The 13,315-nt window shown below is 41.8% G+C and overlaps 1 protein-coding gene across 1 annotated transcript; it reads left to right on the top strand.

Annotated features, from left to right (window-relative positions):
- The first annotated feature begins 4,628 nt into the window (after nt 1-4,628).
- Nucleotides 4,629-6,815, top strand: LOC148103288 (P2Y purinoceptor 14-like). Its single transcript, XM_087839102.1, has 3 exons — nt 4,629-4,736; nt 4,838-5,097; nt 6,164-6,815. The coding sequence occupies exons 1-3, from the start codon at nt 4,632-4,634 to the stop codon at nt 6,813-6,815; spliced, it is 1,017 nt and encodes a 338-aa protein (XP_087695228.1). The 5' UTR covers nt 4,629-4,631.
- The last annotated feature ends 6,500 nt before the right edge of the window (nt 6,816-13,315 follow it).

Raw genomic sequence — 13,315 nt, 5'->3', positions numbered from 1 at the left:
GGCTGTCTGTTTTCTTTAGTCTGATGACTGACAGCCTGCACAGAAGGAACCCTGATCCTCTCACCAGAGACAGGCCAAACTGAGTGCAATCATGGTCGGCTGAAACAAATCACAGAATGCATGAAAGCTATTGGAAAAGGTACTAAATAGGCTCAATTTAACTTAGTGAAAGAGAGTTTAAAGACAACATTTCTTTTGCTGGCCACCTTTTCTGTCCCCAGAGAAACTGCGATATCAGCCAGTCTCCGGTGCAGCCGCTCCACTGCTGGCTGCTCATTTGACCTCCAGAGATGCTCATGTGTCCTTCTCCATGTCCAGGCTGATGCTCTAAAGCAGCGGTCACCGACCCCCGGGCCTCGGACCGGTACCGGTCCGTGAGTCGTTTGGTACTGGGCCGCGAGAGTTGAGGCTCAGGTGTGAAATGTATAGTTTTCAGGGTTTTTATTGGTTTTCAGCATTATTTTGTTATCGTTTTTATCGTTTACTCGGTTTTCCTGGGTCTTTTCACGTGTGTTATGAATAAATTCGGTACCGGTACTAGTTTTATTTTGTTGTATTTATCCGTGACACCTTAAAGGCCGGTCCATGAAAATATTGTCGGGCATAAACCGGTCCGGGCGCAAAAAAGGTTGGGGACCACTGATCTAAAGTGTCTTCAGGCCCCTGAAGTGGTTAGCCCCTGCACAGGGCCTTCCTTTCTCCTGTCTTTGTCTCCTGTGCTGTGCAAACCTCTCACACCTTAGTTGGACTTCAGCACTAAATGGTCGCTTGAGTCTTCATCTGCCTCCTTTTTCTACATTTGGGTTAACAACTTTCTAGATTTAGTATTTCTAGTAATTCATAGCATCTGTAGTTATGCAGTGAAATGGGTAACGCAGCAAAAGTGTTTGTAATTGTAAATGAGCAAAAACACGTAGCCACTAGCTGTGTTTTCACTTCTATTATGAAAATAAAAAATCAGCATGGAGTTGATGGGGAGGAGAAACTTGTTGTAGGCAGCACACATGGGAGAATTTCAACCCCAGGTTTGACAACGAGTACAGTAGAAGCATTCAGCCATCCAAAAAACATCTATCCAGCAAGAGACGCAGCTGCAAGATGCACATGTAACCTAGATTTGCTTCTGAGTAAAATATCATGAGCAGAAATGATGCTTACTGTAGCAGCAGGAGGAATCTGACAGTTCTGCAGTAGTTAGAGTTACAGTAACAAAATATGCACAAATGCTGTCTATTTAGGATCATGTTTGTGTTGAGTTCAGCCTCATGTTGATCTCTGATATCATATTCATTTTCCTGAATGCTCGGGATCGATTAAAGCTCTTTGTTTCACTGATATCATTTGACTCAAAAGGCCTCACCTCCTGCAGGAGGTGCTGTAGTAGAAGAAGAAAACCAACCTACAGCTGGATGGTGAAGCTGGTGCTGATTGTTTTGATGAGCAAGTCGACATTAGAGAGAGATCTGAGATAACGTCAAAAATTTCCCCTCAGTGTACGGAAATAATGTGCAGTGCAGATAAATAAATGACGCATGTTGTGGTTCTTTAAGAGCAAAGTCAGAAAAAAACTCAAATCAAACTGAATTATAAAGGTGGAAAACCTGTGAAGAAAGTAACAGTGTGATATGACCATCTGAGATAAAAGTCCTGACATTTGAAGAATACAATATACCGGCAGCCTGTGCATCATAAATGATGAGAAAGCATATCTGTTCCTGCGTTGGGCAGCCCAGTTTAGCATAAATTACAAAGAGGAAATAAGTATGAGGGTGGTAGTGTGGTCTCTGTGTGTTTCCTGATTTACAACAATATCATTAAACTCAGAGGACTCAGCGAATCAAGCAGCTTTTCCTGCTCGCTGAAAACAGCAGAAACACAGGTGAGTCTTGTTTACGCTCAAAACTTTTGTGCTTAAGTTCTAATTTCATGCTTAAGTTGATGATTTGTAGCAGCTTCTTCTTCTATAAACACACAGCTGCCTCAGCACCACAGCTCCTGCCAGTGTTCAGGCTGCAGATCTATTGATGTCATTACAAATTGGTTATTGTTGTTATGGACAAAGACTTAGGGTGTACTGGTGCCAAATGCACTGATAATCAACCTCACACTCTTTTATGGCTTCGTTATGAACAATCTGTTCACTACCATTCAAATGTTTGGACACCTCCTCATTTAATGTTTTTTCATCTTTCGTCCTGGAAATTGTTTTTAATGGAGTTATGTAGTAAACAAAAAAGTGCGAATCAACTCAAAACACGTTTTATATGTTAGGTTCTTGAAAGCAGCCACCCTTTGCTTTGTTGACAGTGCGGGTTTCAATTATCGCTTTTAGCTTGAATATCAAAATATAAATGTATTTTGCCAGAAACACCAGAATCTCAGGTTAAAGCTTTCATTTGAACAACCATCAAACAGCTAAAACAGCAAATGACAGCAGGTAAACAGATTCCAAATAAAGACGTAAACACAAAGCTCACCGACGGCACGCATACAGACAAGCCGCTGGGGCTGAAAGCCAACAGGTTCTGATGCTGCACATTTTGTCACACTCCAACCAAAATTCACTGAAATAGCAGAAGAAGGAGATCAAAACTACGCGCCACATTTTATAAAAATTTACATAACATTTACATTCACAGCATAAACAGTTCCCTCTTACTTTCCCTCTTACCATAAAAATCACACTTCCTGCACAGCTACTACTTCACGACCAGTATCTATATCTATATCTAAGAAATGTAAACTTTTTAAAACCCTTAGCTGTGTCTCTAATCAAACCTCTGTAACTTTTCTCTGCTTCAGTTCAGCAGCATCTCTTACTGTTCATATGTTGATTAATGTTTCCCTCCGTTTTTGTTCTACTCCAGAATATTTTTAAGGTATTTGCTAGAAAAGGCCAGGCCAGGAAAATTTCCTTCATGTTTTTCTGTGTTTTAGCCTCACTTACACTGACAAAAAGGCATCTGCTGTGATGTTTACAGCTGTGATGAAGTCTCACGAGTGTCAGTACTGATAAATGATCAGAATTACACTATTTCTTACTGTTTGAGGCAAAATTTCTCTAATTTGACTTGAAACGAATTGGAATCGGAATCAAATCGATTACAGAAATCAGTGCCGATACCCAGCCCTCCTGCAAACCCTTGACCTTCTCTCGGTGAGTGGGTTCTCTCCAGGTACTCCGGCTTCCTCCCACCGTCCAAAGACATGCAGTTAGTGGGGATAGGTTAAGTGGTTAATCCAAATTGCCCATCGGTGTGAATGCAGGAGTGAATGTAGGAGTGAATGTGAGTGCAAATGGTTGTCTGTCCCTGTGTGTTAGCCCTGCGACACACACAGGGTCGGTGTACCCCGCCTCTTGCCCTATGACAGCTGGGATAGGCTCCAGCGCCTCCCGCAACCCTGAAAAGGACAAGCGGAAGTGAATGGATAGATGTTCAGACTTATACAACAGGTTGATGTTAATTTCAGATGTGTTCATTCATAGTTTCGATGCCTTCGGTGGAAATATTCAATGTAAATAGTCATGAAAATAAATAAAAACCATTAAATAAGAAAGGATCTGTCTACCAGAGGACCCAAGCTTGAAGGATAGACCACCCGCAGGGGCAAGAGGGGATTTATTATTATTATATACTCAGCCTTGGAAAGAGCAAAGATGACTGACAACCTTGGCCAACCACTTGAAGAAGTATACTAGAGATATTAAAGGCAGGAGAATAAACCAGCACCACTCCACGGAGCCATCTGAGGTGTACTCTGAGTGGCAGGGGAACAAAATGAGAACAGCGCCACTAAAGCTGGAGACAGAGCAATAGTGGAAGAGCATAAGGGAGAAGGACGCAACCATGACGGCAATGCTCAGAAAGGGTCTCCAGTATGAGCTAAAAGCTGGACATCAACAGGCCCTGACATGATTCACGTCCACTGGCTGAAGAAGTGCATGAGTGGTGCACCAAAAGAAATTGGCAGGAATACCAGAGGAGTGAAACACGAGAAAATATTTGACAGTGTCATCTGCTTATGTATTTATATATCACCAACATACTGTGCAACAATCTGATGTTACAAGCAAGTTAGGTTAAGGATTTTACCTGGTTAAATGTTAGTTTAGCTGACAGCTTTCATCTGTGTGCTGAGACGTATGGGCATCCAACTTTTGATCAGCTGATCAGCTTTTCAAGTTGCTATTCGAAAAGCCCAATAATGGGGAAATACAATAATAAAGCCTCAAAGTAACAAAAGCATGAACCTTGATCGGATTAAAGAAGGCACTGCTTAAGTAGATACCTGGGTAAAGTTAAAGTTATTCTGATCATATTCTGAATGATTTGCCATTGTGACTGGGTACAAAGTTAAACAATGACTACGTAGTAAGACAGCATGGTTTTGAGATGTTTAGACGAAATATAGTTCCTATGCAATATCACTAAACAAGATGGAACATGTCATTAACACAGCAAGTGATGTGATTTAGATAGGAAATAAGCATAATGGAATTAGAAAGGGATTAAAACACAATACTAATAATAAAGTGTTAGAATAATTGGTTATTAAGACTGAGCAGTGGATTTCTATGACTGCTCCTTCTTGATCTCAATAAATTGGATTTATTTTTCAGCTCCAGAAACATGGCTGACACAATAAATGTGACTTCATCTTCCAACCAGACCTGTGATGCTGTTAACACTTCAGCCTATCCTTTCTTTATGCTGGTCTACAGTCTAGTGTTCCTGGTAAGTTTCAAATAGTCATATTGTGTTGTTAGAAATGTGTTAAAGGTTCTCAGTGTATGTGCTGAAGTCCTGTCCTCTCCTTCCTTTCTGTGTTTCTTTAGGTGGGGTTAATCCTCAATGGCTTCATCATGAAGTTTCACTTTTGTGGAGCACAGCAGCGGGCATCGAGCAGCTTGAAGATCTACCTGAAAAACCTGACAGCTGCTGACTTCCTGCTCTGCCTCTTTCTGCCTCTCCGCATCACCCACTATGCCAGCAGCTCTGTCATCATTCGGCAGCTCTACTGTAGTTTTGGAGCTTGTGCCATTTTCCTCAACATGTACGCCAGCATCATATTCATGGGCTACATCGCTGCAAACAGGTAAACTTCATGATGAAGATTAGAGGAACCTTTTACTGATTTCACAATGCATTTCATGGTAATGCTGTTTACACCTGACAGCGTGACTAAAGCGCTGACAAGAATTTTGACTTTATTAATGATTTCTGCTGATTTGAAACCATCCATCCATCTTCATCCGCTTTATCCAAGGCCGGGTCGCGGGGGCAGCAGCCTAAGCAGAGAGGCCCAGACCTCCCTCTCCCCAGCCACCTCCTCCAGCTTATCCGGAGGAACACCAAGGCGTTCCCAGGCCAGCCGAGAGATATAATCTCTCCAGCATATCCTGGGTCTACCCCAGGGCCTCCTCCCGGTGGGACATGCCCGGAATACCTCACCCAGGAGGCCCACAGGAGGCATCCTTGTCAGATGCCCGAACCACCTCAGCTGACTCCTTTCGATGTGGAGCAGCAGCGGCTCTACTCTGAGCCCCTCCCGGATGGCCGAATTCTCATCCTATCTCTAAGGGAGAGGCCAGCCACCCTTCGGAGGAAGCTCATTTCTGCCGCTTGTATCCGCGATCTTGTTCTTTCGGTCATTACCCACAGCTTTTGGCCATAGGTGAGGGTAGGGACGTAGATCGACCGGTAAATTGAGAGCTTCGCTTTTACACTCAGCTCCCTCTTCACCATGACGGACCGGTGCAGCGTCTACATTACTGCAGCTGCAGCCCCAATCCGTCTGTCGATCTCCAGCTCCCTTCTCCCATCACTCGCGAACAAAACCCCAAGATACTTGAACTCCTCCACTTAGGGCAGGAACTCATCCCCGACCCGGAGTGGGCACTCCACCATTTTCTGGCTGAGAACCATGGCCTCAGATTTGGAGGTGCTGATCCTCATTCCCGCTGCTTCACACTTGGCTGCGAACCGTTCCAGTGCGATCTGGAGGCCCTCACCCGATGAAGCCAACAGAACCACATCATCCACAGAGTGGAAAAGCAGAGATGAGATTCTGAGGCCATCAAATCAGACTATCTGATTTGAAACTATTAATTAATAAATAGTGACTGATTCATCTACTCAACCCCCTTATCTTCTCTCTTCAGGTATCTAAAGATCGTCCGACCTTCAGGAACTCACATCCTGCACACAGTAAAATCTGCCTACATCATTTCCATCATCACCTGGGTTTTTCTCCTGGTTCCGACTGTGACATACACCATCCTGTTTTTCATCACCCAGACACCTGTGACCTCTAACCCCAGCTGCTGTGATCCCTTCTTTAGTGAATCAATCAAGCTGTTCTTCACAATCATCCACACTTTGTCTCCCATCATCTTCCTCATGGTCTTCATATCCCTGGTCTTCTTCTACTACAGCACCTCCCGCAGGGTGTTGCGGGCACAGCAGAGGCAGCTGGCCTCCTCTGGCTCCGAGAAGCTTATCAAGCCTCGCAGGAACATGTTAGTGCTGGTCAGCATCTTCTGTGTTTGCTTTGTCCCCTATCACCTGGCTCGTCTTCCCTATAGTCTTCTGTGGAGCAAGGACTCTGTAGGCTCAGTCTTGAACTATGTAATGGAGGTGACCACCATGGTGGCAGTTTTCAATGTCTGCCTGGATCCTGTTGTTTACTTTTTCCTCTGTAAGTCTTTCCGGGCAAAGGTGAGAAAGGTGTCCAGGACAACCAACAACCAACAAGCAACTGAGGAGAGTGAGAGTACCAAAGAGCCACTGGACAGTGTTCCAGCAATGAAGTAACCCAGTGAGTTGTAAGGAAACACCCAGTTTCACACCTTGGCTCAGGCGATTAGAGGATCATCAGGGGGTCCTTTTGTCCCTCTGTGGGGGGAAACTCCCACTAGGTTTATATCTGGGACTCCCCACCATTTGACCTTAGAACTGAAGAAGCTTCTCGGATGAAGGTGAAACGTCTTCAAGCAACTTAAAGAAGTCCAGACGCTTTTCTTTGCAAGCTCCTTTGACTACGATGACCTGGATGACTGAGAACCTTCACAGACATATTTCTATGTCTCAGGTTGCCAAATTCCTGTGAATTTGACCTGCATCAGAATGAGGCTTAATGAAAAAACGAGTACTGTGTCAAATAAAGCAGCATCTTAATGCCAGTGAACTCATTTTGGTTTCTTTTCTGAATCTTATCAACAGTTTTTCAGGTCTTTGCTGTGTTCCCCCTGTCTGTCCATGATGTCATAGTGTCTGCTCGTGGGTCTGTCTGTTAAGTTCAGTGTCCAGTCTGGATCTCTGTGTCTGTATTTCCTGTTTTACTTAGAACGTCCATTTCTGATGTGTATAACTGTGTCCCAAAACGTCGGCTGCATCCTTCGGAGGCTGCATTTGTCACAGCCAGGCGACGAAGGCTGTCCCAATTCGGCGATTCCTTCAAATGCAGACGACAAATGAGTCCTCCATTTCCCCAAATTTGAAGGATGGGTCGGGTGTGTGGCCCACCATATCCCAGAATTCATAGCGCGGCCCAGCCAATTTCAGTTCCCAACAATGGCGGCCGCTACTAAGTTTTAAAATTACTCTTATTAATCTTTCTGGGTCACAAAATAAACTTTTAACATTTCTAAGGTGAGAAAGTAGCTGTGTAAACATCAAATATCTGCTTTGTTTATCGAGACATTGCATATTTGCAAAAGTGCGCTGATGTTTTCGGAGACGTCTGTTACCCACCCACTCAACCGGGGGTTCAATGGTCACTCCAGCCGGCGAGAGCAGCGGACTCCCGGCTTTTCAGACCCCCGCTCTTTCGCTACTCAGGTTAAACATGATATAAGTCACTCGGATAACTTAAAAATGTAATTGTTTGGATTTTTTCAATGTTTTATTTGTTCCGGAGTAAATCGGTTTGGCTGAGATCAAAGTTATTAGATTATTAGATATCGACCACGAAGACCGGGTCCTCCGAAGGATGCAGCCGATGTTTTGAGACACAGCTAATGTGTCTAGTTTTGCTTCCCTAGTCTCGTTAGCCCTGATTTCTCCCAGCTGTGTTTCCCTCCTGTCTCCCATTCCCTGATTACTCCACTGTGTATTTTAGCCCTGTGTTTTCTCCTGCTTGTTGATGGTCTTTCTGTGCTTCATGTACTTCTGCTCTCCATCTCCTTGTGTCCAGGTTTTTTTGTTTAATTCTTAGTTTTTCCCAGTTTAGGTTATTTTTCAGTTCTGCTCTTGCCACCCTCGCCTTTTTTCGTATGTCAATCTCTACAATAAAGCTCACTCACATCAGCAGTGCCTGCATCTTGGGTCCTTACTCATAACCCCACACATCTGCCGTCACAGCCGTGACAACTTACCTGGATGACTGAGCGTGTATGAAGAGATTTTGGGGTTCGTGTGCTCAAATATCTGACAGGTGCTGTAAACTCAATGTTCAGGTTCCTTCTCAGTCTGTGAGGTGCTGTTGTTTACTGCAGGGGTGTCATTTGGATTACAAGAGAAAATAAATGGCCTGTGTTAATAGCAGTGCTCTGTGGTTTTAAGAGTTTGCAAAGTATTCTGGTTCTTGTAGGATTAAAACAATCTTTCAAATGAGACTGGACTGTTTCTGTGGTAAGAAATCACAAATTGTAAAAGTAAATGAAACGTGCTACTGTACATGTGGCTTAATTTCTTATCTATTTTCCACTCTAGCATGTAGGTAGGTTAAACAATTCCCTGTATTTATATGTAATTAGCTTCCTTTAAGTTGCTTCAGTGATGCAGTTTTTCAAAACTTTTTTATGAAACTAGCACCTCTGTGGTTGTCCAGTTTCCTGTTTCTGATAAAACCTGTTTTACTTCATGCCTGTCGTGTTTAATAACCCACATATTCACCCACATGTGCACAATGCAAATTATGTGGTTTCAGCATGTTTTGAAGCAGCTCAGCAGTCTAACCCACATGAGTCACCATTCTCGTCATCAGAAGTCTTTATTTTTCTTAAACACTTAACACATCATCATCTTTATTTATACAGCACTTTAAAAAACCAAAGCTGTCATGAAGTACTGTACATTTAAAGTAAATAATAAATATACACAGGTGTACAAAATGAATTAAGTGATGATGAGGAAGTTGCACACATTCATCATGGAGGTGGATTCATGGTAATCTGTTCTTTTTACAAGGTGGAATGATTACACAGCATGCAGGCTCAAAAGTATACATATGGGGTCAATATAAACATGCACGGGATGCTGTGTAAGACATAAATAAAGCTAAAATAAAGAGGTTTGGACACCGTTTTGCATGTTTCCCTACTGTAGGGGTCTCTGCAAGCATACAGGGCTCTGAGAGGGTACAAGAGAACAACTTTGGAATTCTACTAGAAACAGTCATGGTCTGCGAAGGCAGACCGTGTGGAGAGTGTGTTTGGTGGACCCAGGTGCAGACACAGACGCAGGAGGCAAAACTTTTGCTAAGCTCAAAGCGAGCCTTTAATCAGGGCTGATACAGAAGGCAAAATAACAAACCATAAACTATGGGAATGACAAAACTAAGATCCTAAACTGGGAGTAACTAAAGGCTATGAACGAAGACCAGGACTGAACTATGACGAAGTACTGTGGACAGACTATGAACACGACATGAAAAACTGTGACCTGCAATAAACATGAGAACACAAAGCCTACGAACTAATCCCTAAACAAGAATAACTGAAACATAGATTCATCATCATCATCATCATAAGAAAAGAATCCAAAATGCACAAACACACCAAAACATAACAACTCAAAATACTGGGTCAAACTGACCCAGAACCATGACAGAAACAGTCGATCATATTTGTTTGTCAAAGCTGAATTCAGGGCAAACTACGCTAAATTAGCGTTTTGAGCTAACAGCTACAATAAGCATAAAAGTTACTGTATGGTTATCATTTGTTAACATGACGGTTGTTCTTATACATGTAATACATTTATTACCAACCTGAGAGTTTATCTGCTGGTCATTCGACATGACGAATGACTTCTGAAGTCTTAATGCAGCTCAAGATGCTTTAGATTCCCGTCAGTAACACTTTCAGTCCACTAGTAAAACGTAGTTCTATTAATCTGAGCTCGATTACTCTTGAACCGGAACCGGATGTAAGTCCCAAAAAACTGAATTTTGGAACTGAAACTGAATGGTGAGAAGTGAAACTGAAATTATTCGAGAGCTGAATTTTTAAAGAATAAAATGCAGTTTCAAAGCAAATCAATTCATTTTCAAAATATAAAATTAAATTTCAATTTAGTGATGATCATTTTCAAACCAATAAATTGAATTTCAAATTAGGATAATTCATATTCAGTTTTTAAAAGCATTTATTTGAGTTTGAATTCAGATTCAATCCGAGCAATTCAAATTTAACTTATTCATATTCAGTTTCTGATGGCACAGATTTCTGCCCATATGAAAGGGCATAGCCTAACATATGAAAGAGGAACAGACCGCTATGTAATTCATTTATTTCAACAAAGTAACTGTATTCTGAATATCACCTTTTCAAACGGTAACTGTAATGGACTACAGTTACTCAAATTTTGTTTTAAGTATGTAACGCTGGTACATGTACTCTGTTACTCCCCAACACTGTCTGTGTACAATAGATAGTGCTCTAGCATGGTCCATGGTAGTGATGTGCAAAAACACAGTGACTTCCAAACCCTTTTCTCAGTGATGATTCAGCTCTCATAACTCTCCTCCTCTCTCCTCTCAGTTCCAAGTTCCACTTAATACTTAATACTCCAGGGCTGACTGAGGCCCTCTGTTAAATAGTCAAGCCAAGAAGATTAGCGGCAGGTTTGACGTCTCCAGCACGGGAACGCTCCCAAGAGCGCGTGACCTAGATAAACATAAACAACACAAACAGAGGGAAATGAGAGGGAGAGGAAGTGAGAACACCAACGCAGGTCGACCGGTGAAGATCATCGGACCTTGACAGTTTCCATTTTGCATCATAGTCTAAACTTTGTGGTGACACCTCGTGGACTAAATAATGAGTGATTTAGAAAAGTTAACATCTACAAAAGTGACCAAAGAAAAGACAAGGAGGATTTTGGTGAAACACCTTCAGTACAAGTGACTTTAACCAGCATTAGCCAAAGAACAACCAGCAAGAGAACATGTTTTTATCCATGGCAACATGATGTTGCCAGGGGATCAGCAACTGGTTTCTATGCTTAAGTAACTGTGGTGCAGCTGAAGTCATGTTTCAGATATCATTATTTTAACTATAGCTGTAACTCTATTATTTTACATACTTCAACAACGTGTCTCATCGCTGTCACACACAGGCATTAAAAACAGAAATATTATGTTCACTGTCATTAGTTCAAAATGAAAATATATTGTCCAAAAGGACAATTACTGAATTTTAACATTTGATATGTTCGCTTTGTGCTGGGCTCCAGGACTTGATGACTCAATTTTCTTTTATTTATATTTAATTTGAGACAATTATTTACTGTACAGCTAACAGAGAGGAACTCATGTGTTTCCAGGACGATGAAGCCACTCACCCAGAAAGATGAGGAAAAACTGTGTGATATAGCTGACGTCACTACTGAGCATCATTTCTGGAACTACCAAATGTTGTTTCCTGATGTCTTTGTTTTTTTCTAACACAACAATTCCAGGTTTCAGTTCATGGCTTTGCTTTTGTTCCGGTTTGTATTTTTCAGTTTGCCTATTGATAAAGATTTTTTTTTTTTTTACGTTTATTAGTATTAAAGTTGGCATTGCAGGATAACATGTAGGTTTTCATTTTCAGATTCTCTGTTACACTAAAAAGTCGTCTTATCCCTCAATTGCAGCGGTGTGAAACATAAATCTGGTCCACTGGAAGGCACAAAATTTTGATTTTTAATTGTATTTTCATATGTATTACAGCTTTTCCTACTAAAGGTCATTCATACTACACCATGATAATGAAGTACAATAATACATAAACAATTAAATAACCAAGAAATGTTTTTCAATATCTATTATAAAAAATAAAATAAGACATTTCTTGTAAATTGACAAAGATATTCTTTAAAACTGCAGGCCAATCAATGAATACATGAATGTAAATTTGACACATTCATATTCATATTTCACGGCACTGTGGTCAGGACTGTTGCCGCACAGCAAGAAGGTCCTGAGTTCAATTCCACCATCAGGCCGGGGTCTTTCTGTGTGGAGTTTGCATGTTCTCCCGTGTTTGCGTGGGTTCCCTCCGGGTACTCCGGCTTCCTCCCACCGTCCAAAGACATGCAGTTTGTGGGGATAGGTTCATTTATTAATCTAAATTACCATAAGAGTGAATATGCGTGCAAATGGTTGTCTGTCACTGTGTGTTAGTCCTGCGACAGACTGGCGACCTGTCCACGGTGTACCCCGCCTCTCGCCCTATGACAGCTGGGATAGGATAGTGAAATTCACATTTTTCTACCTTTACTTTTCTATCTTGTAGCACATTGCAGGCATGGACCCATTTATCCTTCAGAGACTAAAAAAAAATAAATCAGAATATAATCCAAGTAAACAATATGATGACTGGTAAAAATAAAAAAGATTACAGACAGTATTGTGGAGTCCACCATCTGTATCCCCAAACTCTTTATCGTGAGGCCATGGGTCATTTAGTGTTTGCAAATATACACCCAGAAACAGGAACTTAGCCCAGACAGGCAGAACCTGGACTCATGGGCCAGAATGGAAACATACAGCAAAACCCTTGACACTCAGCATGGACCATGACACTATTGATCTTGTTTTTAGAGTTTGTTCCTCTGTTGCCATGATTAGTGCCACTGTGCCATCTTTCAGCCCAGCTTTGTCCATCCACTGGTCCAGATTTCTAATATTAGATTAATATCAGCCACTTCTTCTATCTGTTGGTGCTAAATACCATGTTTTCATGTTTTCAATGATGGTTCCTCTTGCTCCTCTTTTTTCTCTGGCTTCGGCTGCCTGAGATATTTACTAAGTAAATAATAAGTCGTGACTATCTTCCTGATGTATTCGTGAATCTTTGTTGTTTCATCCTGGAAAGGGGTTCAGACACTATCTAGTCTCCGGGTGCCTTCCTTCTGCTTAGTGTACATGTAACACGCCCCTAGTAAGAGGGCAACAAATAGCTTATATCTGGTCCTGAAAAAAAAGAGTAAATGATGAGATGGACGACAGGTAGAGTGTTTTCCTCTCCCACATCTGCTAAAGCTTTATTTATACACATTCACGTGTTCACAATAGGTTACAAAAACTTCTTAATCTCTTTGTGTCA

Source organism: Neolamprologus brichardi, chromosome 3, assembly GCF_056152115.1.
Source record: "Neolamprologus brichardi isolate AB-2024 chromosome 3, ASM5615211v1, whole genome shotgun sequence".
Taxonomy (NCBI): domain Eukaryota; kingdom Metazoa; phylum Chordata; class Actinopteri; order Cichliformes; family Cichlidae; genus Neolamprologus; species Neolamprologus brichardi.
This window is presented reverse-complemented; position numbering and strand designations above follow the sequence as displayed.